Source organism: Lonchura striata, chromosome Z (genome assembly GCF_046129695.1).
Source record: "Lonchura striata isolate bLonStr1 chromosome Z, bLonStr1.mat, whole genome shotgun sequence".
Taxonomy (NCBI): Eukaryota; Metazoa; Chordata; class Aves; order Passeriformes; family Estrildidae; genus Lonchura; species Lonchura striata.
This window is the reverse complement of record NC_134642.1, coordinates 21,295,559-21,322,433: the sequence shown is the minus strand read 5'-3', so window position 1 is coordinate 21,322,433 and position 26,875 is coordinate 21,295,559. Positions and strand designations below refer to the sequence as shown.

At 37.7% G+C, this 26,875-nt stretch overlaps 1 protein-coding gene across 1 annotated transcript in view; it reads right to left on the bottom strand.

Annotated features, from left to right (window-relative positions):
• Window positions 1-26,875, bottom strand: part of CCDC171 (coiled-coil domain containing 171) — a 161,251-nt gene that overhangs the window by 121,442 nt on the left and 12,934 nt on the right. The window contains exons 5-8 of the mRNA XM_077790231.1: window positions 24,884-24,981; window positions 19,835-19,981; window positions 7,397-7,489; window positions 5,992-6,152 (exon numbers count right to left, since the gene is read on the bottom strand). Coding sequence (XP_077646357.1) covers window positions 5,992-6,152; window positions 7,397-7,489; window positions 19,835-19,981; window positions 24,884-24,981 — 499 coding nt within the window. The remainder of the gene's footprint in view (window positions 1-5,991; window positions 6,153-7,396; window positions 7,490-19,834; window positions 19,982-24,883; window positions 24,982-26,875) is intronic.

Here is a 26,875-nt window from a genome sequence, read left to right as displayed (position 1 = left end):
CAGACAATTCAAAATTTCAACCAGTTCTTGAACTACATCAGTCCTCCTGGTATTCAAGAAAACAAATATATAGAAAGTGGATAAAAAGGTGTGTCATGAGAAAATTACAAGGCCAAACAACAGCAAATAGGAGACAGAGTCAGGGACAGGAAGCCAGGGAAAAATTTTGGAGGATTGCCTAAGTATATAGGGATAGAAAGGAGGTGCCTCAGGAAAGGCACCTAGAACTAACATTCACAAAAGATGACCAAGATGAGAAGGGATTTTACCACTGTTACAGTAGGAAAGAAAACCTAAACAGACATATACACAAAGCAGCTATTTTAACAACAGCAGAGAGAGAAAGCCAGCATACTCCCTGCCTTTTTGTCCTCCATCTTCCCTGACAAGGTCTACTCCCAAGCCTCCATTGTCAGCAAAAGGACACTAAAAGGAGAAAAATTGCTAGCAATAGGTGAAGACTGTGTCTGAGATAACCTGTGAGAACTCAACCCATATAATTGAAGAGGTCAGCTCACCTACATTCAAAGGTTCTGATAAAGCTGGCTAATCTCAAAGTGGCATTGCTGATTATCATCATGAAGGGTCACAAAAACTGGGGGAGGTCCCTGGCAAATGAAGAAAAGCAAACGTACACTTATATTTGGCAAAAGTCAAAAGGATAAGCCAATGAACTATAAAGCACAGAGCTTCATTTCAGCCCTGGAAAGTTACAAAGCAATTCTTTCTAGAACAATTTTCTGGGCTCGTGAAAGAGAAAAACGTGATTGGGAACACTCAGGGAACTTAATCATACCTGACCAACCCTGTTATATTCCATGATAAAATGATCAGGGCTGTGGACAAAAGGAGGGCAAGTAGATCAAATATTTAGCATCTATAATATGATTTTAGCAAGGATTTTAGCATTTTTCACACAGTATTTTTATAGCTGTTACAACTTAAGACTACATATGTGAATTATAACATTGATAAAAGTGGTTTGATAGTAAAGCTCAGATGGTAGTAGTTGGAATGGCTGTAATACTGTTGAAGTCTAAGATCTGTTTAACAGTTTCAACCATCACCTGGAGTAAGCCAATACCTGCAGTGAACAGTGAACTAGGTGTCAGTGGATCATGACACCATACAACTGAACCCTCAACAGAAGAGCTGCCATTCTCTAGCGATGGAGAAAGAACAGGCCAGAATGAACCTTGTAACATTCAACAATGACATGAGCAAAGACCAGAATTTAAGGAAAGAAGACTACCTAAAGTGATGTGGCTCATAACTGTCTGGATAGAAGCTATGCTAACAAGAACGTGGTAACCATGACATACAGCCACAAATCAGCAGTGTGGCATATGAGCAGAGATAGCTAACACCATCCTGGACTGTATTAATAGCAGCATAGCCAGATGAAGGAAAGTGATTCAAGACCTTGTATTTGGCAGTCATTCCAACACATCTAGAATAATGATCACTTTTAACTACACGCACACCTCACAACACAGGAAAAAAGTTGGGGTGGGCTAAGGGAATGGCCACCACCATGACCAGCAGCAGAAATACACATAAGAACTGAGGAAACTTGGTATGTTCAAGCTGGAGAAGAGGTAACTCCATGGTATACAACAGGCCTCCCAGTATCTAAAAGGAGGTTATCAAGGAAACGTAGACAATTATCTCACAGCACTCTTTGTCTACAAGACAAGTACTGAATCCAAAAAGGTTCAAACAGGGGAAAATGTTTTCCACCAGTATGGAACAGGTTCCCAGAGAGATTGTGCCATCTCTATTCTCCACATTTTCAAGACCTAACTGGATTAAACCCTGAAAAACCTGATCTCATAGCTTATATTAGTTTGAGCAGCAGGTTGGACAACAGATCTCCTGCAATTCCTTTCAACCTGAACTATTCTTTGATGTAGCTGCCATCAGAAGAAACATCCAACAGAAACATCATCTCTTTTTCTCCTAGCACTCCTGTCTCCCTCGAACTGAGAGCAGTGCAAAGGGCTCAAAATTCTTGCAATTTTGAAACTTTTGAATCAATATTGTCGCTTTAATTTATTTGTGAAAGATTAATGTATCTTTTTAGTTGAAGGACTACTTCCACAGTCCACCAAATACCTATGTGCTTCTGCAACAGCCTGGCTGATTTTTGTTGTAGCTGCAGTCATTCACTTCTTATGCTTCAAAACCTGACTGTTTCAGTCCCCCAAAGTAGCTTCTACTCTCACAGCTTTCAGAAACACAGCAAAAGGAGTTCCAAATTATTCTATGTCATGTTCTCGCTCTTCAAGAACAGTAAATTCACACAGAGACCCAAATCCCATGTTGCTTCCAATTTACATAGTGCTACTGGGTTCAGAGCTAATTAATAAATTATGCAACCCAGAAAAGCCTGTTAGCTTGGTTTTGGTTATTACAACTATATTTTTTCTAAGAAAATAAAAAATTATACTGCCCAGAAAAGCCCATTTGCTTGGTTTCAGTTATTATAACTATGTTTTTTTCCTGAGAAAACGAAGTCTTACACCATTACATAGCTTCCAGCTTTGGCGTTATTTACCTACATCAAGTCCAGCTAAAGAGACATACAAGTGTTCTAGCACAACAAATGAAAGTCTCTAAGACTTTCATTTGGCTAAGGCTTAAAGACAAACTCATGCAAGTCCTCCAGAAAAAGAGAAAATATGTTTGGATGCCGAACTATGTCTTAAAAAAAAAAGCCAAGCTCCTGATATTGTCTGAAGTCCAAAGACCAGACCCTTCAAAGGTAAGTAGATCAAAGGCTGTTGTATTCTCTCAGAAGGTGTCCGGTGAAAGCAATCACTGATTTTCACCAATGTAACTGACACTTGTATGCTTCAAAGAATAAAAAGGGGACAGGAAACAGAAGAGGCAGTACTTTCCTACCCCATGTAATTACCTCAAGGGAACTGAGTAGATTGATGTCCATCTCAGAAAAAGCTCGACCTTCGCTACTTACCTTAATAGAGATCTGGAAATTTTGGTGTCTGGCCTAACAAAATTGTGAGGATAGCTGTTCATGTTTCTCCCACATCTTTTAACAAAACCACCAACTGTTTTACCTGTGTTTTAACTGTCTTAATTTTCATGGAAATGTTTGTGTTCTCTGAAATTGCAGAACACAATTTGCTTTCAAAAAACTCAGCTGGCAGAAGCTGCCAGAAGTAATTCCATGAATCAACACATGATTGCAAGCAGTGACAAATATTGTTTGGATATTAGACAACATTTATTCTCATATTCAGTCAAGATACAGAACAGATGCCTCAGGCATAAATTCTGTTTTATCCCAAAAAACCTCTAGGATAGGGCAAATTTCCTTCCTGATAAAGGAACACTGAACATAATTGTCCAGTTCAGAGAAAAAAGGGACGGCTTTTTTACGTTCATCTTGCATTTTAGTAACTCAAGTTTTTACTTGTCTGTAAGTGCTAGTATTGAAATTCTTAAGGCAAATGGTACCATATCTGTAAAAATTGTATTTCATAGTCTTAAGTACAAAAAATATACTTATTCAGGTATTTCCTGCAGTAATTCCAAACAAAGAAATATACTCTGTAAAAAAACTCTTAGTTTTCTATTTTGATGATACCATTTTTCAAAGATGTAACTTTTGGGAATCAAAAATATCCTAGACACAAACCCCTTCAATACTCAAAGAAATATCTTCATATATCTAGATAAAAGATTCTCACAAAACATTATTGAATGCACAATACAATTTAACACCTAACCATTATCGTTATATTGGTCCAAATAAACTAATTCAGAAAAATATCTTTTAAGAGATTCTCAGAGACTTAACTAGAAAGCTACTACTTATAGGGATTCATGTTTTTAACTAAATTTATTAATCAAAAAATTTTAAAATCTTGTGGTAAAGCTTAAAAAATTCTAATGATTTGTAAAGTACCTAAACAGATGTTTAAGTTACATTAAAAATGCTGCTAATTAGCTAATATTTTATTAACATCTATTGGTTCCCAGAACACATCCATACTAACAGCTCCCTTACTGATTATAGGAAGCCATGTTATGTCAGCCATGTTAACAAGACAGGATAGTTTTTTCTAGACTGAAAACTACAATAGTTTAAGAAGCATTATTGAAAAAAACAAACTAAAAAAATCCACATTTCACTAAGGATGGTTAATTTTTCTGGTCTATCGTGAATACAAAGACAAACCTTGGAATATTAAGTCTTGGAACAAGTGAAGAAATGGTTAAAGAAAAAACACTGGAAGTGTTTGAATCCTAGTTCAAGAAAACTTCCATAACATTAATTTTTATGTCTTCTGGACCTCTCAAATATGGGAACCTACCATAGCAAAAATAAAAAACTCACTACACCAAATTAAAAACTAAGAAAACCAAACCAAGACTGAAAAAAAGAACTAAAGTCCATATGCTCTCTAAGAATAAAGTTATATACAAGAAAAGCTCAGATGGTACAAAATAACCTGTGTTATGCAAAACTACTGATCAAACAACCATTCCTCAAAAAAAGGCCAGTTTGCAAACAAAGGAGCTTTTTAAATCAAAACAAGAAAAATTGAATAAATTGTCAAATCAATGGTCCAGGCCTTCTCTATTTCAAGGAAAGGCAAAGAACTTAGTATCAGTTTAGTGTCATGTATTTACTGACAGAGAACCCATGCTCACAGCAAAAACAACCAGGCAGGATGAGATTACAGTTTAATTAACTGATGTTATTTTAGAACTTTAGAGCATTTTGAAATATACTTACTCAGTTTCACAGCTATGAAGACTGCAGTCTTCCTGAAGAAGAATTTTAGATTACTAGCATAATGTTTTACACATATTTTATCATAGAAGTTATATCTTTTTCTTTGAGAAAAGTTTCCACTTTTTAATGTGACTTTGATTTCCCTAAATGCACATCAGGCCTCTTTTGACCTTTTTTTTAATAAAGAGTTCTAAGATGTTTATAATACAGCACAAGTTTCAACTATATTACTAAAAACATATCTGTAAGCATGAATATAGGAACACTTGGGCCACAGAATTCCTTTTTTGTAGGGAAACCAATTTCTTTTTTCCTCTCTACTGCTTGTATGAGTAAGTTACCACAAATATTTTTATGTACAGACCCCCCATATTCCTAGACTAAGAGATGCAAACTGTCTTTTTCAATCCATTCTACCTCTCTCTCCCCACAACCCCACTGTGTGCCACCCACTTCGTGTCTTCTAAACCCCCTCTTTCCCTAAATTTCATGAACTACAATCCTTTATTTCATGTACTCCTCAGTTCTCTGTCTTCCAGCACCATTCTTCCTGATATTTTCTCACCCTAATAAAAACTTCATTCAGCTAAGGAAGAAGACTCAGTACAGTGTATCCTATATCTGCCCAGGATATATAACAAAACCTTTCTTCCAAAAAACATCTGTTACCATGGACACAGTAGACTGTGCTGAGCAGGAAAGGAATCCAGGTAATTTCATCTGCTCCCATACATTTAATCCCTTCTTCTATATTTGTTAGCTAGTCAACACTTTCCACAATCATTCAAAAGCTGAAAATGAAGATTCACCACTATAAATGATACACAACTTCTTAACAGAGTCTTAAAGATTGATCTATCTCAGTGCAAAATAATATTTTCATAATAATGTAAGTATATACGGAAGAAAAAAATCTGTTCTAACCCTGCCAAGTGTTTCCTACACTCCTTCCAAATACACAGGAGACAGGACCCTGCCATAAGTAATTTCCAGCATTTTTGTTTTGGCAAATAATTGGTAATAGATCAGTTATTTTCTTTACCCACCCATATCATTATTGATATGGACCTGTTATTAATGGAACACCAGGCTCTGAATTTCAGGTTGGTTTGGGAAATTGTATCAGATTTAGTTTTTATACTGACTGAAAACTATATAAATGTAATCTCTAAGTGGTAATCCAGCCGTCTACTTCCATTTTACAATAAATTTAAAGGGAAACTTACACATTGAGTTTCTCCAAGTTCTCTTGGGCATTGTGTTTTTCTCTCTCATATGCATATTCCAACCCTTTGAACTCTTTCTTGATAATTTCTAAATCTGAAAGAGCTTCTTCTCGTCTGTCCTTTTCCACACGCACAGCTTCTTCAAGTTCTCGAATTCTTAACTACATCAAGTAATAAAAAAGCAATTAAAGCAAGTTATGAAACACTTACTTGATCTTCTATGGTCTGTTCTGCTTTACAGTAGAGTATATTCTATTAATTCAGTATAAAACCATATACACATGTAAAAAACATTGAACACGTGTAAAAATTTAAGAATACATACAGTTCAAACCAGAGACAAATAGATATGACAGTGAAAAGTACCCTCTCATTTGGAGGTGTCTGAACATTTTCAGTTCTTATTAATACTGAAGCTTTCCAGGGAAATTCTAGTTTTTAAATAGACTCATGAAGTGTGGGCCTAACAAGAAAGACTACACTTTCTCTCAGAACAAAGCACACTTCTAGCTTGTTCATGTATATAAACAAGGAAAAAGACTTTATCAGTTATTCATCCATAAAACCCAAGCCTCTAAGTTTAAGGAGTGTTATCCTCTCAGTTCTTTTGTATGTTGCAGACTAAAGAGGAAATTAAGCAAACTAAATCTTTTCCAGTTAAATTATCACTTTCAAAATTTACGTGCCTGTACATACAGAAGATCATGAAAATAAGAAAATAACTGACTGGAGAATGTCAGTACTTACTTTTGTTACTCAGAAAATAGGGGAAAAAGATACCAAATTCCCTTCTTTTTTGTTTAATCTTTCCGAAGTCCAGCAAGTTTTTTAACTAGTATGATATTACTAAAAAATCAACCATTTAGTTGTTTCAAACTTTTTTTAATACAACATAATTATTTTACTGATAAATAAACTCTGTGTGATATAGCTGCAAAACATTAATGTTCAAGTATATATACTAGATTTATTCATATAATCAACCTTTACTGGGAACTGCAAGTATCATAATTTTTGGAGCAGACAAGTTGGATGTATGCATTGTGTTGCCAAATTGCTCTAAGTAGCCATTCAGAAGATACAGGGCAGGATATTTAAACAGTAGTATAGTGCTTTCCCTAACTGTTTAAATAGTAACGGGAATTCTCAAACTTACAAATACGACATCTTATTATTTTTTCTAATAACTTTATAGTTCAAGCAGATACTATTTTATTCTGTCCTTATATGTTTTTGTTTGTTTGTTTATTATTTATTTATTTATTATTTTGACATTTACTGTAATAAATATATTTAGGTTTTTCACTGGAGCAAGTGTTCTGCATATTTTTGGAGCATTATATCTTCACAATTTCCTCAACAATTTTACTGTAAACTTCTACAATATATTTAACAAAAAGTTTACCTGGATGATCTCTGAAGTGAAATTGGATGCTAAATGCGCTGCTCTCTCTGCTTCAATGTCTTCTTCCAGTTTCTTTGTTCTCACTGCAGCTGCCTAAAAGTACATTTTGAGGATATTTAAGTTCAGAGAGAAGATAATACAACACCAGCTTTATTCAACTCATTAAGCATATTGTGACTCCATCCACCTACCTGATATATATGAACTACTTTGGAACTGTGACAACTCATACCAAGAAACACATATAACAACATTTTTTACATATATGGATTATTAAATTAATATTTTCTATTTAGTTAAGTACATTTATGCAGTATTATGTTATTGCTGCATTTTTTTTATAATCACCTAGGATCAAAAAGCAAATAAACCAAGTTAAGTTAAGATAAATATTCTTCCTATTGCTCCATTATTTGCTCACTTGAGGAAACATAACTAGAAGTTGTATGTTCTGAAATATATTGAGGTATCAATAGAACATCTACAATTTCATAAATGAGACATGACGCACACAGAAGATTGTTCAAAAATTTACCTGCTTAACTTACTTAATTTTAAAAAATCAAAAACACTGCTACTATATTTTCATACTGCTAGGATTATTCTCATAATTAGAATGTCTTCAAAAAGAGTAAGAAGGACTCAGGGAACTAGTGGCCAATCAGACCTCATCTCAATTCCTGGAAAAGTGATGGAGCGTCTCCTTCTGGATACCATCCCTATCAACACGGAGAACAAGAAAGTGATCAGTGAAGTTGGCATGGATTCAGCAAAGGGAAATCATGCTTAGACAATCTGATTGCCTTCTGTGATGGGACCACTACCTGGATGGATGAAAGAAGAGCATGGCTTTCAGCAAGGCTTTCAACACTGTCTTCAACATCCTGTAGACAAACTCAGGAAGTGTAGCCTGGATGAGGGGACAGAGAGATGAACTGAGAACTGCCTGAATGGCAGATCCCAGAGGATTGTTCTGAGTGGCACAGGGTCTGGCTGGAGGCCTGTCACAAGCGGTGACCCCCCAGAATCAAGAGCGGGCCTGCTATTGTTTAACTTCTCCCTCAGTGACTTGGATGGAGGGCAGGTGCCTCCTCAGCAAGTTCCCTGCTGGCAGAGCTGGGAGCAGCGGCCGACAGCCCAGGGGGCCGTGCAGCCCTTCAGAAGGGCCTCGACAGCTGCAGAGATGGGCAGGGAAGAACTGCTGAGATTCAGCAAAGGCAAATGCAGGTCCTGCGCCTGGGGAGGAAGAGCCCCAGGCACCGGCACAGGCTGGGCTGATCTGCTGGAAAGCAGCTCCAAGGAGAAGGACCTGGGGTTCCTGGTGGACAGCAAGCTGTCCGTGAACCAGCAGTGTGTCCTGGTGGCCGAGAAGGCCAATGGTGTCCTGGGGTGCATTGGGAAGAGCAGTGCCAGCAGGCTGGGGGAGGTGATCCTGGGCCTCTGCTCAGCCCTGGTGAGGCACCTCTGGAGTGCTGTGTCCACTTCTGGGCTCCTGAGGAAAAGGGAGACACAGAGCTGCTGGAGCTGGTCCAGCAGAGGGTGACAAAGATGATGAGGGGACAGGAGCATCTCTCTTGGCAGGAAAGGCTGAGGGAGCTGGACCTGCTCAGCCTTGAGTAGAGATGACTGAGAGGGGACTTCATCCATGTCTGTGAGTATCTGAAGGGAGGGTGTCAGTGGATGGATCCAGTCTCTGCTTGGTGGTGCCAAGCAATAGAACAAAAAGCAACAGGCACAAACTGACACACAGAGAGCTCCACCTGAACATGAGGAAGAACTATTTTTCCCTGTCTGACAAATAGAAAGTCACTGGCATCAGAAAAAAAGCACAGGAACATACTGAACAGAGAGACTGTGGAGTCTCCCTCACTGAAGACATTCAAGAACTATTTAGACGCAAACCTGTGCCATGTGCTCTAGGATGACTCTGTTTGAGCAGGGAGGTTGGACCAGATGACCCCCCATGGTCCTTCCCACCTTCCTCATTCCATGTCTCTGACAAATAGATTCTTTATATTCTCTAGGTATTATTCCTTCCAAACATCAGCTCTTTTGCCCTTAATAGAGAATTAGCAAACTATGTCCTGCTTCAGTTTCGAAGGACTCCTTAGCACCCTCCCACAGATGGACATCTGTTAATAGGATAGATTTACTCAAAAATACTGCCAGCCTATTAAAAATCATTAATAAATACAAGTTATGTGGATTTCACTTCCTTTTTAAAATATTTTAAAAGTCTACAAATAATTGTATTTTAAATTTAACAGAAGACAAAGGAAACAGTAAGGAAGGTATCCATTACAACATTCAGAGTGGAAAATGTTATTAAAATTTTTTTAAATGAAGAAATGGAAACTTCACTGAGAATATTTCACTGCATATCCTAAAGAGCAAAAACACTTTTCTGTCTTTGGCTGGCTTAAGTGTCTATTCTCACAGCAAACAGTGAAATAAAAAAAATTGATTCTGAGAGTAAAGTTTTCACGCACAACATACTAATTCACAAGCTCTGTACAGAATTTGACTTCTAAGTCTTATTTTATTTCCTGAGCACCTAACTATGCCTTCATCACAGCCTCACTCCAGCTGAAAACAGAGACAAAAACACCATTAAAATGTTTAATTTATCCTCTCAAATGGAAGCCTCTAAAACTGTTGGGCTTTTTCAGCCTCAAGATGAAAAATAAACCTGAAATAACAAAAATATCTTGAATGATGTCATCTGCAAGAATTAAAAACAGAAGCAACAAGATTCTCCCGAACAGAATATACAAGAATCAGTTCTTTGTATAGATCTTCAAAAGATAATTCTGTCTTCTTGAGCTAATATGACAGACACTAAATGCAAGGACAAACCATGTGGTCCAAAGGAAACACCAACTCCCAGAAATATAGAAGCGTGAGTCCTAAGAAAATGATGGGACAGTAAGTGAAGAAGGCAAGAGCAGGCAGACATCTGTAAGAAGTGCCAATATATCACTCTTTTGATGTCTGAAGTAGGAGCAATTCCATTTAAACAGTAACATTTGTAGATGTTGTCTTTGCTTGCATTTCCACAAGTCACCAAAGAATTAACTTGTAAAAATAGCATGCCTATTAAAAAAAAAAGCGCTGGCAAAAATTAGCATTTCAGCTACAGACATCTCTGATGAACTCTAGAATAAGAGAAACAGCTCCTTTTCACAAACAGGACAGTGTGTCTAGCTTACTGGAAAAGAGCTATGGTCTTCATAACCGAAGAAGAACCAGATGTACCTGACAGGTATCCAATGTAAAGCATTCAAATAGATTCAAGATAGTATATACATAAAACTGAATTAGGAACTAAAAATCAAACTCTGATACATAAGTATCATCTTACAGTTCATATTCGTATATAGAGGCATGAAAAGAGGTGACTTTATCAAAACTGATACTTCTTTTTAAAGTTAAACACAGCAATGCCCTATTCTTGAGTTTGAAGTTCCTCTTCTTCTAGAGTTTGATTCTTTAAAGCTTTGCCTCAGAAGTCTGTTACAATTTTGTTTTTTTACAATCTTGTTTACATTAGTTTACAGTAACTCCAAAAACCAAAGAGCTAGGAAAAGAAACAAATCTTTTTATTCAAGATAAGACACTGTCAAAGATCTGACAGAACTACCACTAATTTTTTGTATTTTTAGAAGCCAAAGATGAAGAGTAAACTGTGTTCTTTCCAAAAGTCTCAGAAGATTACTCAGGTAAAACTTAATATTATTTTACCAGTCTATATACTATACTTGGAAGACTGGATGCTTAAAAAAGCCTGCAGAAAAACTACGGATGTGAATTGACAAAGTCATGTAGATGCTGACTGTGGAGTACTGAATATTCTTTTTCTTCTTCTCTATGACTACCTTGCTCAAGCTTATGGTTCACCATAGCTCTAGCAAATTTAAACCAGGTCAGATGCCAGCAAATACTTGAGAAATTAGTCAGGGAAAAAACCCAAACTTCATGAAGGACATCAAACCAGCCACTACTGCTTAAGCATGGTTAATCAGTACAGAATGATTAATAGAAAAAGATTCAGATTTGCTATAAGGAAAAGAATCTTCACATTTCAGTCTATCAAACTGCAGATCAGCCATAGAACTTGCACCTGTATTTGAAGATGCATTTGAAGACTCAGCTGGGAAGAACACAGCTGCAACAAAATGCCATATAGAAAATCTATTCTATTTTGCTGATAAAGGTTGAAACAGGCTCTGCTGATACCTATATGCACTTCCCTTCACAGTGAGAAGCTGCATATTCCACCAGTGAGAACAATCTATTACACATTCTATGAGTAGAAGAAAAATGTCAGGGGCAAGCCTAACACAGTAAAAGTTCCAAAAGGAGAAACAGGAAGAAGTTTTGTTTCCCTGTCTGACAAACAGAAAGTCACTGGCATCAGAAACCCATTAGACAGGCAAACCTCTTTGAATCAAATCAAAGGTGAGAATCAGTATCCTTACTAAATCATGTCTGAAAATTTTACACAATGCCTTACAAAAAAGAAGCTGTGTGAAAACCATCTAGAGTAAGCTTGCAGGCCGCAGATATCCAGATCACAGGCTTGTATCTGGGAATCAAATTGGAATACATACTGTTTTAACATGGAAAGCTTCTTGTCAGGTCCAAATCCATCTCAAAGATGGATGAAAAAGCAAGTTCTCCACTGATGACAAATCGTTTGCTCATCCAACAAAGAAAATATTGGTTATTCAAAAAGATTCAGTCGCTTGTTACATTCATGTGCACCCAACAAGATATATGAAGGCAGACATCTTACTTAAGATAGCAGGCACAAACTCATGGAATTTTCTCTGAAGTTTCCTTAGATATTCAAGCTGATTGATGTCAGCCTTAATTTAAAGAATATGAAAAATAGTTGCATACTTTTCATAAATTTAGAAAGGTTTACTAAACCTTATCAAAAATACAACAGAAGACTGAAGAGAGAAAATATTACGGTGACAGGAGCAATGGATTTTTCCCCACCATGTGCTTGCCCACACAATGGAGGTTTTACCTTTTAACTCTTTAATTCTCCCAGAATTCTGTCCATCAATTCCTTCTTTCTGTCCAGTGGTGGTGATCACTTCCTCAAAGCCTGATTGGAGGTCAGATGTCACCATATTGTCAAGCCAACCCTCTCAAATGTCCCAATCCCTGCTGTCCCTTGATAACTATGCAAGGGTGTAAAACATAACTATAAATCTATAGAACTTTTCTTAACCTATATACATGATACTTGTCTGTTAATTGTGAGAGTCAATCATTGCATTACTCATCTGTCACAAAGAACAAAGATAGCTGGGGTCAGTTTCCATGATAGCACAGAGAGAATTTTGACTTTTGAGAAACAGTAAATAAAACTGATGAAGAAAAATTCAATGCCAGCATTCAAACTTGTGGGCAAACCTGCTTTATGTTTAACCTCTTAAGGCTCAGTAACTTTTTTCAGTGTCACATTCCATATCAGTGCTAATGTGGAGACATTTTCTTTAAGCTTACAGTTTGCAACATCATTTTCCAAATTGTCCTCTGTGGCTTCCACTTTCTTGTCCCTCACACTTGCTTGAAGTACTGCAGTATTTGTGAGTACTGGTGTACTCCAAATTGAAAGCCCTAATTTAGTATCCTACATGACACATTGTTCAACACCACATTTGCTGTTAGACATTCACATTTACCAAAAATATCCTTTATCAGATAAGCAAACAGTAGGGGGGGGAAGACAAAGACATATTCACAACACTTACTAAGCTTAGATACAGTAATGAAGTAATTTTTCTCTTTTCTGCTTCTATTTAAACCCCTTTTGCAAGATGCTTCATTTATCAGGATACTTACACTTATGGAAGGCTTAGGTCCAACCACTATGTGAAATGGTCAGCCAAGACATTTTTAAGTGAAGTGGACACACATGTACCTCATACCTGAATCACCATTCAACCATTCTGTTTGTGTGTGTCCATATTCAGACTCAGATCTTTTTCCTACTTAAAAGCATTTCCCTATGGCTCAAAGCTCAAATCAGGGGGTCTAAACACTTCTATGAGAGATGTGCTGACCACTTCCACCTAGTGTTAGAAACGCTGATACCGCTTGATCATGGTAAGGTGGAGCCATCTCCTGTCCAGAAAATAAACAACCTTTAATAACTATAAAGTTACCTAAATACAAACAATTCTTAACCAGTGAAGTAAATGTTCTTTCAGCCTGACAATGTGGATAACCTTCACTTATTAAGTACATATTTCCTGTACCTAAAGTCTAGAGAAATATGTGTGACAGAATAAGCATACTTGACTTGCATGACACTGGATAAACAATTATACTGGCATGGGAGGTACAAGATAAGCCATATGCTTGACTTCAGGTTAAAGAAAGGGTAAAAACAACTAGGACTGCTAAACTCATACAGTTTGGCTGCCTTTGAATAAAGTACAAGTCCATTTCAATCTGCTACTAAGTTGCAGCTGGTGAAGCCATCTGAAACGCTCTCCCGTGCCCAGTAGATTAAGTAAAGACCTTTACATGAACTGACACTGTTACTCTATACAAGTACATAGGCAAAAGACTCGTGATTTGTTAGCTCGTCATGAGAGCTACATAAAACACTATTGAAACAGTTTGATCTGAAAGTAAGATAAGATTAACCAGTCTTCAAACTGGACTTCACAAGTATCATGACACAGGAGATTATGAAGAGGAAGCTCCTCTCTGAGATGAAGTCCATTTGTGTAAAATCATAAAATAGTTTCTGTGCAAAAGAACACTAAAGATCACCTTCCACTAAGCCGTCTTACTCAAAGCTCCATCCAGCCTGGCCTTGAACCCTGTCAGGGATGGAGCACCTACAACATCTACTAGTTCCAGTGCCTCACCACCCTCATAGTAGGGGAATTCTTCATAATATGTAATCTAAACCTACTCTCAATTTAAAGCTATTCCGCCTTGTTCTATCACTACGTGACCCTGTAAAAAGTCTTTCTCCAGCTTTTTGTAGACTCCTTCCAGTACTGGGAGGCTGCTATAGGGTGTCCCCAGAGCCTCCTCTCCTCCAGGTTGAACCCAACTCTCTCAGTAGGTCTTTACAGGACAGGTGCTCCAGTGCCCTGATAATCTTTGTGTCTCTCCCTCCTACTGACTCATTCCAACAGGTCCATGTGCTTCTTATGTCAGGACCCTAGTGCTGGATGCAGCCCTGCAGGTGGGGCCTCTCCATAGCAGAGCAGAGGGGCAGAATCCCCTCCCTCACCCTGCTGGCCACACTGCTTTGGATGCAGCCCAGAATGCAGATGCGTCTCTGGATCTGCAGATGTGCAAGTGCACATTGCTGGGTCCTGTCCAGCCTCTCATCCCCATCAGTATCCCCAGGGTCTTTCCCCACAGGGCTCTCACTCTATTCTCTGCTCAGCCTGTATGCATACTTGGGTTTTCCCTGGGGCAGGTGCAAGACCCTGTAGCTGGCCTTGCTGAACTTCAAGAGGTTTGCATAGACCCACTTCTCAAGCCTGTCAAAGTCCCCCTGAATGGCATCCCTGCCTTCCAGTGTGTCAACTGCCCCACAAAACTCAGTCTTGTCAGCAAACTTGCTGTGAGTGCACTTGATCCCACTGTCCATGCCACCAACAAAGATGTTAAAAATCACTGGTTCCAACTCCTGGTTGACCACTGCTCTCCACTTGGACATCAAGCCATTGACCATAACCCTTTGAGGGCAACCATTCAGCCAACTCCTTATGTACCAAGTGTTGCAGTCATCAAATTCATGTCTCACCATTTTAGAAACAAGGATGTTGTATGCAACACTGTCAAATGCTTTGCAGAAATCATTATGTCAGTGAGCTTCTCACTCAAAAAATATAACTTTGGAGCCACCAGAAAGTTCCCATTACAAAACCTGCAATGCTTAGAAACCTCTAAGTATAGTATATAGTATATGGTACTATACATTTTTATCTAGAGAAAGTATATCTCTTTGGATATATACCCATATATATAAGTATACATAAGTATACTACATACTAAGCACGTAGTAACTAATATATGACAGTCACAGCATCGAAAAATCTTGGATGACACTGTGGACACTCTAGAAAGCAGAAGATTAAATAGGGGTAAGCTGATTTTATTTGTGACCTAAATTTCATGTTTCACTAACACAGAGAGAGTGAGAAATAAGCCTACAGCCTTCAAGTATTGCACATACATATACTTCAAACACATACAGATATTAACCATTCCTCGAGCCCTCTTTGCATCATAGCAGCATTCCCAAGCTAATACAAGCATACATGTTTAGCACCACATGTCAATATACATAGTGGAGGCACGAGAAGTAGAAAAGGCAATGTGAAAGCTAAGGGATTAGTCTAAATGGAAACTGGAAATCTCAGAAATATGACAATGTACTCAGACCCAGAAATTAAATAGACCAAGTTATGGAAGTTATTTTTCAAGCCTTATAAGAAAGACTTAAAAAAATGAGAGACTTTGAGCTTCAGCTTACTAAGAGTTGGCAGCCTCAAAAACATTAAAAAATAACAGAAAATCATTACATTTATAGGAATAAGGCAAAGAGTTTGAAATGTGTAAAATAATAATTTTGTTTCCTGTGGTAAAGTCTACATTTTCATTGCAAAAGCAGTTTCCCACCCATCTTTTTGGCTAAATACACCATAAGAAACATTATTTTTATATGACAAGTTTTCTTGTCTTGTCTTTTTCAAGTATTTACCAAGAATCCTCATTAGCAATTGAGCTAAAAGTTAAAATAAAAGACACTGGTTCTGGAAAATTGATTATCATAAATAGTATTATCGTGATGAGTTGAATAGCAATAGATCAATAATTTATTTGGCTACCTCAGGCCAAAGAGGTAGAATGATATCTGATCATCTAGTTCTCAATCTCAATTTTTCTGGCACAGTGTGTTTTCTACTTCATTAGCACTCCAAATCTATGCAACATATTGGCATCACTGCAAACTGGAAAGCTAATAGGTCAGACAGTGCAGCTATTTTTCAACTAAAAAGTCCACAGAAACTTGTAATTATTCTTTCTCCTAATTTCTAACTCTGGAAACTAGGAATTTCCTCTTTTTGACCATGATCAGAGTAATCGCTGAAGGATAAAACCAGACTAATATTTGAAGAAAAATAAGAACGGGAAAAAAAAAAAAACCAAAATGGGCAGCAGGCAGGTTTTTTTGAAAATTCCTTTTTTTATAACAATCTGTTGGATATAATTCCTTATACAAGTGTCATTGTACTAAAAGAAAAAAAAAAATTAAATTTAACATTTTCTTCCTTTATCAAAACCCAAGTATTTTCCCATGGATTTCTCTGTCATGTCCAGCAGAGGGTAGCAAAAGAACAATTTGTGAACTCCAGAAAACGTTAATCTCCACTGCTTTTCAGAAAGTAGCATACAATAAAATATTTTAAGACTGGGGTTTAAGTAGAGGTACACTACTCCTCACACAAGCACCTTAAGAAATTTCTTCTCATCATCAAGAACTTAAGTACCCATTTGCTAACCAAATGATCATTAACATGAGGTACTCAGCATGGAAATTGAAGATATGTATCCTATATCTACCAACTTCAATCTGTAAGCTAAAAATTCTATGAAGAGAGATAAAAAAATACAGATCTACTTAATGAAAAAATGTAGACCATTCTGTCTGCGGTGTACTACTTCAAGACTTCTATATCTGAATAGAAATTCAGCTTGGCTATTGATATCATGATGCACCTAGTGGATGAAGGAAGTTGTAGATGTTATACATCTAGTCTTTAATAAAGGGGCTTTGACACCATTTCCCACAGCATACTTCTGGAGAACCTTGTTGCTTATGGTGCGAACAGGTACTCTGTTTGCTAGGTAAAGAACAAGCTGGATGGCCAGGCCCAGAGAGTGGTGGGAATGAAGGTACATCCAGCTGGCCCCAATGAGGTTCCCCAGGGCTCAGCACTGGGGTGATCTGCATGAGGGGATTGAATGCATTTGCATTTGCAGATGACACAAAGTTGGGTTGGAGTATTGATCTCTGTAGGGTGGGAAGGCTCTGCAGAGGGAGCTGGAATGGCTGGAGAGATGGGACAAGACCAGCACCATGCCATTCAACAAGGCCAGGTACTGAGTTCTGCTTTTTGGCCACAACAACTCCAGGCAGTGCCACAGGCTGGAGCCAGAGTGACTGAAAGGTGCCCAGCAGAAAAGGACCTGAGGGTGCTGGTGACAGCAGCTGAACACGAGCCAGCTGTGCCCAGGAGGCCAAGAAGGCCGATGGCATCCTGGCCTGTACCAGCAATAGTGTGGCCAGCAGGACCAGGGCAGTGATTACTCCCTTCTGTACCCGGCACTGGTGAGACTAAACCTCCAATCCTGTGTTCAGTTCTGGGGCTCTTAATTCAAGGACATTGAGGTGCTGCAGTGTGTGCAAAGCAGGGCAACAAAATTGGTGAACAGTCTGGAGCACAAGTCCTGTGAGGAGTGACTGAGAGAGCTGGGGTTGTTTAGCCTGGAGAGGAGGAGTCTCAGGGGTGACCTTATCACTCTCTACAACTGTCTGAAAGGAGGCTGCAGCCAGGTGGGAGTCAGTCTCTTTTCACAGGTAACTAGTGACAGAATGAGAGGAAATGGCCTCAACTTGTACCAGTGGAAGTTTAGATGAGATATGAGGAAAAAATTCCTCATGGCAAGGTAGTTGCAAAGCATAGGAGGAGGCTGCCCAGTAGAATCACCATCTACAAGGTTACTGTAGGTCCTGTCAGATAATTACACATATGCAATTTACTTCTTAGATGGTAGAGATGCAAGCTGCTGACAGGATATGTACTGACATCTAACCTAGTTTGGTTTTTTTTGATTCAAATACTTGTACTAATTTTCTTTAACTTTCATATGCAAGAGGTTTCATCGCATACTTTTCCTTAATCACTGCTTAAATAGCTATCCTTATCAGTAAGTAACACAAGACTTATTTTTCTGCAGAATGAATATATTTTCTTACATTACTAAGATATTCAGAAAATTAAAATAGTTTAACAAGAATTTAGAAGCAAAAAAGATATTTTTTCTATTATGGTTAGTAGGCAGCATTTCCCTAATCACACCATCATAGAGTATAGCAATTGCAGATTTTCAAGGAACTGCAACCTTTCTTTTCAAATTTACAGCTGGTGGGTATATGCAATCAAAGTATTTTAAATAAAATTGCTGCATTTCTCCTCCTCCTTTAAGCTCATGACTTCTCCATTAGTATACAAAAAGCCATGAGGTCAAAAGAAGAGTTTTTATTCAAGTACAGGGACGAAAAACTTGGTGCTTTTTAAAAGGGCTATTGGAACTTCACAGTATGCAACACATTCCAACTGAAAGCAATTCCACTTAGGCCAATAAGTGCAGCTCAAAATACATGACAATAGATTTCCTGTAGAATTCTTTGGGGGCACAAAGGTCTACTTTGTTGGTCAATAAGTCAGTGTTTTTAGTTGATGAGCTTTGATCTTCCCTGTAGGAATTTTCTTTTGTGCTTCATCTTTAATGCAGGACTCTACCTACCTAAAAATCAACACTTAAAACATTTGTTTTGCCTTTAAGAGAATAACAACAGGAAAAAAACACAGCTGAAAACTATGTAACTTGTTTCTTTAAGGTTTAATATTTAAGAAGTGACAGCTCTGTTAAATTCAGTGCAGAAAATATTTAATGATGCCTTTGGTAGAAAACATACATCAGGATAAAGAATTGTCAATATGATTTTCTGCAACGACAAATGTTCTACCAAGAAAGTCTTGGTCCAGACTGTACGAACATATAATATAACTACTACAAAACCTATTAGTTGACAAATAAAATATTGAAACTTATTAGGAAACTAGCTGGTTAGTGTAAAGAGCCTATTTACAAGATATTATTCTCAAATACAAGAGACTTCTGAAACATGGATGCCAACTCAACAGAGAGGAGAACTAAAGATGCAGTAACTAACTCTAGTAACTAACTCTAGGAGGAGGCTGTTGTAAGACCATTGTGATCTTTCAATATTCTACTCCCTCACCTAGCACATCATCTGGCAATTTCTGCAGCTCCAGCAGATTCTCCACCAGAAATCCATTAAACCAAAAATACAAGAAGATAGACAAATTAAGATTTTAGATTTCCTGAAGTAAAGTTAGCCTTGTTTTCACACTTATATAAACCTTTTCCTATCTGATGTTTAAACACAAGTCTCAAGCCAAATTCACAATAAAAGTGGCATTCACGTTTTCAGCCGTTACTGCAAAACAGATGTTCAATATTTTGTTCATCAAGTACACAGAATTCCAGCCTAACTGGAAGGTTCCATCCCTCAAAAATGAAATTGCTTAGTGTCAGTGCTTGTTGAGACTAATAGCAATAGTCAAAAAGCCTTACTTCAAGTTCCTTTAAAAGTCTCTTCTCTCGTTCAGTGCTGCATTTAAGTTCATTGGCCTGGCATTTCAGCACCTCATTACAGCCACTGTGCTCCACTTCCATATCTCTCAATTTCTTGCGTATATTTTGCAGTTCATTATTCAGCTCCTAAAAAAGAAATAAGGCATTAAGAGTTACTTTTGCTAAAATAAAGTAGAAAGACCAAAACAGGAAAGACTGCATCAAAACAGGTTAATAAAATCTAACACATCAGCACATGTCACGCATTTACCCAACAACAGACGTTCTTCATTCACCGCCAGATAACATATGTTGGCTCACAACTCACTACAAACATGACCTTCTGCAGTTATACAAAAATGAGAGCCAATTCTCCACAGGAAATTTTTCTCTAAAGAAGTACAAGGCTGCTGTTCCAATCTGCTCTCTCTTGCAGCTCAATGGCAATGGTGGAGAGGTAAACAGTTTGATGAAATGACTGAAGTTTCTCTTTGTCATTATTCTGTTAGAACTTCAAATCATCAGACATTTGTTGAAAGTTACTCCCACAGAATAAATATTCTTAATTTCTACTATTCTGAGGACTTTTCTTAGAAACAGAATTATAAAATTAACTACATGAACTATGAATTTCTTGGAAAGATAAAATAACTAAGCTGCTCCTCTCCACAATTTCTGCCTTTGGAAGTTGAACCAAGATACAGGATGGTGTAATTACTAACACTATTACTAATTCCACACTCTGTGGAGTCACTACTACAAAATCCTCATTCAAGCCACACCAGACACAGAGGAAAGTAGCCAAATAATGAGCCCCCAGTAGCCTATCGCATATTTAAGCTGGGGATTCCAGAAGCCTTAAAAAAGAATAGCTTTGGTCTGGTGGACAGGAGTAAGCTTTTCCATAACTAGCATCAGAAACAAGTTACAAATCCAGTGACTTAGCTGGAAGACCTTTTGAAAGCCAATTACTTTCCGCACAAAACACAGAAAGATTATCATAAGTCCTCCTGTTCATTTATTCCTATAGTTTATCATAGCAAGAGACAAAGAGACATTTTGTGAAAATAAACCAACTGGTCTACAAATTCTGCTATTAATCTTACATCACATAATCTTGTCCCTTAAAATTACTAATCATAAGGCATCTGCAGAGCAGGGAGGAGAAGGAAAAGAAAATTATTTATTCATGAAGAACGATTCTTTGGAAGATTGAAATTTGCCAGAACCATGCTTATACATGAAGATCAAAGAAATATGAGTATTTTCCAAAGTCTAAAACAAATTTTAGAAGTTCTTCATGACTGAAGGTAGAAAGTTTTGGCCTCTTAAACATGACACTAAGGGATTCATGACAACATCTATTAACAACTAGTGACACTCCAGCTAGTAACTGAAAAATTAATTCATTTTCTCTTTTTTCATGTGGAGGCACTATGGCATGATTTTTTGGCATTCACTGAAAAGGTAACAAGGAACATGCTTATGAAACAAGTGAATTAAAAAACAGGAACCTCAGTAAATCAAAATATTTCAAAAACAGTCTATTTGGATATGGATTAAATTTAAGGTAATCTAACTTTGCCTGTAATACCAAAATAATTAAGAGGTTTCTTCCCATCAGCATGCAAAAAAAAGTTACTTTTACTCAAATTTAAAACTACTCTCATCTTTTCTATATTGGAAAGATATATAAATATTTTGCTTCAGATTTATCTTCCACATTTTAACAGAAGTGAGCTGTGAAAAGTGCATATGAAATAAGTAATACATAGCTTCCTGGTAAAATACTACATCAAGACTTCAAAAAACTGACATGAATAATACATCAAGCTTGTTAAACAAATCAACATGACTTCAGAATCTTGAAGTCTCTGAACTTTCCAGACATGGTAAAACTGTGTCAGACTTTTCCAGCAGTTACCTGCATTTAGAAGGTTCAGAAAGAAACATATTTCACCATGCTAAAAAAGAAACACCATTACATATATACATGTGTACCTGCATGTCACATACACTCACTATACATATTTACTTATCAAAAACATGGCTGGTCGATTGGTTTAGAGTGTGCATAAACAGCACAGTTTCACAAATAGTCCAAGGAAAAACTGAGTGCTTCTGTGAAGGAATACTATATTCTGACTCACCACAAGATGATGCTATTGCATTTACTATTGAACTCCAACATCTTTTACCATATACCAAACACAATGCTAAGCACACTCAATATAGCACAACACAAAACTTTCTCTGTTAAAAAACAGAGAGGATTACTTTAACTCCATATCAGAGAGACACATTTTAGTAGATTAAATTAACTTCATTTCTATGCCTACCTCAGCATTTTCACAGCTAAGTTCAGACTTGTAGTTCACAAAGTGCAGGTTTAGAACCAGGATTTGCCATTCATGTTAAGGCTCTCGCTTCTACGTACATATTAAGACCACTTTATGAAGCTTTCCTCTCATAACTCATAATAACTATGAATTATTTAAAACATGACTGTAAATACATAACACTGAAGACTGGAACACATTTGAAGCTTTAGTTTACAAACCTACAAACCTCTGATATTTATCTGCCAAATTAAATCAGTTTAACTTTCAAACAACAACTAAGATAGTCAAGTCCAGATTTAACATTCATGCATGTATTTTTTATTTCCCAGAATTTTATAACTATATGTAACTATAACTAGGGTAATGGGCAAGGGAACACCACAAAAAAAAAGCAGAAAAACTGAACTATTTGCAATTGAACTAAATCCAAAAATTTTGCTATTCAAAGCACATTGGTAGTTGACGTCTAGTAGTGAATCACACACTTTAGGAGTAAGCAATTATATACCTTTAGTGCACTTTTCCAACCAAACTCCTGCTTCTATAAATCACCTTCCACTTCCAAGTCAACATACATTGACAGAGAACACAATGACCTGAGCAATACACTGTTCCTTTTCATCTGACTACAATCACTTCTAAGAGTATAGTATACTTCTTAAAACATCATTATTTTTATACAGTATTAAATGCACTGAATAAACACTTCTAAACTCTATATACAAGACATGACAAGTTCATTCCAAATCCTCCTCAAATTAAGTCAGTCTACTGTTAGCCAGAACACAGAGCCAAAGCACCACTCTTAGCCTGTGTTACCCAGTAACTTAATAAGAAAGATGTGACTAAGAGTAAATTTCCTCATAGCCTAAACCTAACCTTAGTTTTTCAAGCATTGACTTTGAATGAAAAATGACTCATGTTTCTGTTGGTTTGAGAAGGACCTTCAGGTATCATATGTCAATGAATTCACATATTCTCCTCTAAAACCGTCTTTTTTTTTTTAACTACACCTTTACAGTTCTCCCAATTAGTCTCTCAAAGTACTGTTCAACATATCCTCAAAATTATTCTGGGGACAAGGGAATTTCCTTTTTATTCTTTATTCATAGAAAATTCAAATCAGTGGGACCCTTTTCCACCATCAGGTCTCTTCATCATTAAGATAAACAGCACAATGCAACTCCTTTTGCAGTTCATGCACAGAAACACTATTTATCCATACACTACCTGATTTCTACTACAGCTGTCATAACTGCACCACTCCTTCCAGATCTTGACTTCAAAAAGCTGAAGAGTCAGTGCTTTTGAAATATATGTAATTAAGGGAGTGTCTCTGCCCTGTTTTGCTTTGCAAGCTGCTTCTACAGGTGCCATATAGAATCTGAGCAACAGCACCATAACCCAGTACAACAGGTAGGTTTGCTGTCAGAATTTGGCTATCAAGCTACCAGGTAAATTTAGTGTCATTTGGGAAGACTGGTACTGTCCAAGGCTTGGAGCTGACCAGTTAGGAAGAAAGTAACCAGAAAATTTTCCACTGCTTGACCAATGACCATCCAAACTGAGACAAGTCTGTCACATCTTAGAAGAGACTACAAAGGAAGAAAATATATTAAAAAGTTAATCTTTTAGCAGCAATCTGCTCTCTGCACCCACCATGCAATTCAAATGTCTATCGGCCTTAACAAAGCCTCTGCATACATTTCTTTTTATGAAGAATAACTACAGCTGAATACATTCTGTTTTTTCATCAAATAGTATTCTTACATAGGTAAGACACAACATATGTAACTTGTCATTTAAAAAGACAAAAGTATAATTGAAGTACAGTGGTGTAATTGCTTGTGTTCCTGTGGAGCATGCAAAAGTTAGGTATGTTCACTCAGCACTTCCACACCATAATGGTACATGATTTCTTCTAAATATATTTCAGTTTTGAATAGCTTGACTGTCTAAAAAAGGTGCAAAAACAAGTTTGTACTTTTATTATTTTTTATACATTTAACACCCAAAGGATACATAAATATCAGTATAAATCAGGAAATATGAGGAAATTAATTACTAAATAACAAAACCCCACAATCTGGAACAGATTATAATGCCATTTCTAAGCATTAGGTGATTTTTATCTAACCAAATGGCAGAATTACCAACAACTATTACTTTTCTTATGTGGTATGAAGTGAGTAACATACAATGCACAGCTCAAAATCCCATCATCACCATTCAGGTTCCTTGAAAGTATGTTGTCTTCATATTATACAAACTGTTTTCATATTCACAGGCTACTGGATGCCATACTGAGGGGAAGTAACAGGGAAATTGAATCAGTGGGTGTTAGGTGTCCCAATTTTACTGACTCAGTACTGCATAACAGTGCAAATGGACTGTGCATCGGTAACTTGATTTGGGCATTCACTATCAACATCGGCCATAACACATTTCATCAAAGTAAGAAAGACTGTCACATGCCAAGTGTAACTTAGAAAGGCAACATTCTTCAGAAATACTCTGCAGCATTTAGCTACTTGGGGAATTTTTTCCTACACCAGAATCCACTACATGCTTCACACCAAAAAAGTTCCAGCCATTATCTCATGCAATTATTACTACACCATACCAGTAAAACAGTTTCTACTTTGTTTCTTTCTTTAAGAAGGTATACATATACATTGTTATAAATTCTGCTGATATCATCCTTCACCTTTGTGAGTCTTTGCTGTTCTTCTTTCCACTTCTCTTTAGCATTATGAAACATTTTCTCAGTCTCTGTCACTTTCTGTTGAAGGTTTTCATTGAGTACTATTGTTTACAGAAAAAGAGAAAGAAAAAAGGTAGAAGCAGTATGGCATAACATATCCAGAAAAAAACCCCAAACACATAATGATCATCAGTACTTCTGTGTATTTTCATACTGTCGTGGTTTGACACTGGCACAATGCCAGCACCCCCATGAAAATGCAACCTATCAATTGAATGCTGTGAAATGTGATTGAAAACAGAGCAAAGCAGGCCTAAGCTTAATAACAAAGGGAAAAAAAACTTTATTAAGCTACCACTATTACTGTAAAAGAAAAAAAGAAAGGAAAAAAAAAAAACCACAAAATTCGAAATGAAAACCTTTCAAAACATTCCTCCTCCCACCACCCAACTCCAACCAACCACAGCGAGACACATTTGGACCCTTAATCCAGTCTTCACCCTTCCACATAATCAATACTGAGTCCATCAGGGGAGAGAGGAGTCTCTCTTGCACCATAGACCCCCAGGAAACACAGCTGCCACTTCTTGTGTTTCCATGTCACACATGGCACTGCCCAGACACACCAGCCAGTGTGACACTCTCCTCTCCATGTCACAGTGCTCTCACCACCGTGCATGGACAGAAACTGCTTATAGGGTTCCTTTAAGGATGCTTTGCCAAGGACCAACAGGAACAACAGTCCAGTGTCTCATTTTGGGACTAGAGTCCCCCCCATTTTCCCCAGGGGCCGAGGGTCCAAGAACAGAGATCGTCTTCTCTTCTTCTATGAAGATGGAGGGCATCATCACACCCTCCACAGCTTTTCTCTGTTCAACTGGTAGTTGCTGAAGGAGTCTCTTGGCTCACCATTGCATCCCCCTAAAATGCAGTCTCTCTTGGAGGAAGGACTGGTTCAGTCTATGGCTAACAAGAAGAGTCCAGCCAAAAGCCACTCCATTATCTCCCCCCAACCTTCTTTCCCTAACAGCTGAGGTCCCAGGCTGTCTATCTCTTTCCTTCAAATTGAGGAGGAGTAATATTTCACATAGCCTTAATTTCCCAGGAAAGGATTAAAATTCCCGGACTCCCCGGACGGCTGAAATCTCGGCCCAGGACTCCATCTCCTGTCTCCCACACTGGGCATCTTCCCTCCCTTCTCCTTCTCTTCTGCTGGCAAATATCCAGGTGTCTACAGGCTCTCTGTCTCTTTCCCTCTAGGTTGGGGGAGGGGAACAAAGACATCTCAGATGTTCTCCACCCTTCCGTCTGCAGGAGCTGGCCCAGCTCGGCTCCAGACCCTTCATCCCCTGGCCTATCTCTGCAGGCTGCATGGCTTCCCCTCCCGCACCCAGCTCGTGGCTGGGCAGGGGAGGTCTGCACCCTCTGATGACCGGAACCAAAGAGAGCGAGTTCTCCTGGGAATTCTGCTTTTAACCCCTCTGTGTTCTCAGAGGCGTGTCCACCTTCAATTGGTCACCCCAAGTGTCAGTATCCAAACCTGACCCCTGAATGGATTGACCTCTTCCTTCTGAGAAAATTCTTTTCCCGTGTCAAACCACGACAGATACCCTGTGGAACACTGCAACATTATCTCTCCAGCACTGGAGAGCACCATCCAGCAAATTTTGTGTTCCTATTACATCTTTCCCACAAGAACACACAAATATTTGAGAGATTTTAACAATTAAAACACTTTTTTCTCTTGGAAAAGGATAAAAACCTGAGATGATTATTTGTGGGTCCCTTCTGAATCAGCATATTCTGTGATTCTGTGAAATGACATCTTTATAGAATAGAAGACTTAATTTAAAGTTTCTACATTTTGCCAGATTATTTCCAAATGTCATTTTTGATATAGGTAATAGTCTGCATCAATTAAATCTGAGCTCAGTTTAAATGACAGTAAAGATAGGCACCTGTTCCATGAAAGAGACTGTAGAGAAACCAAAGGCA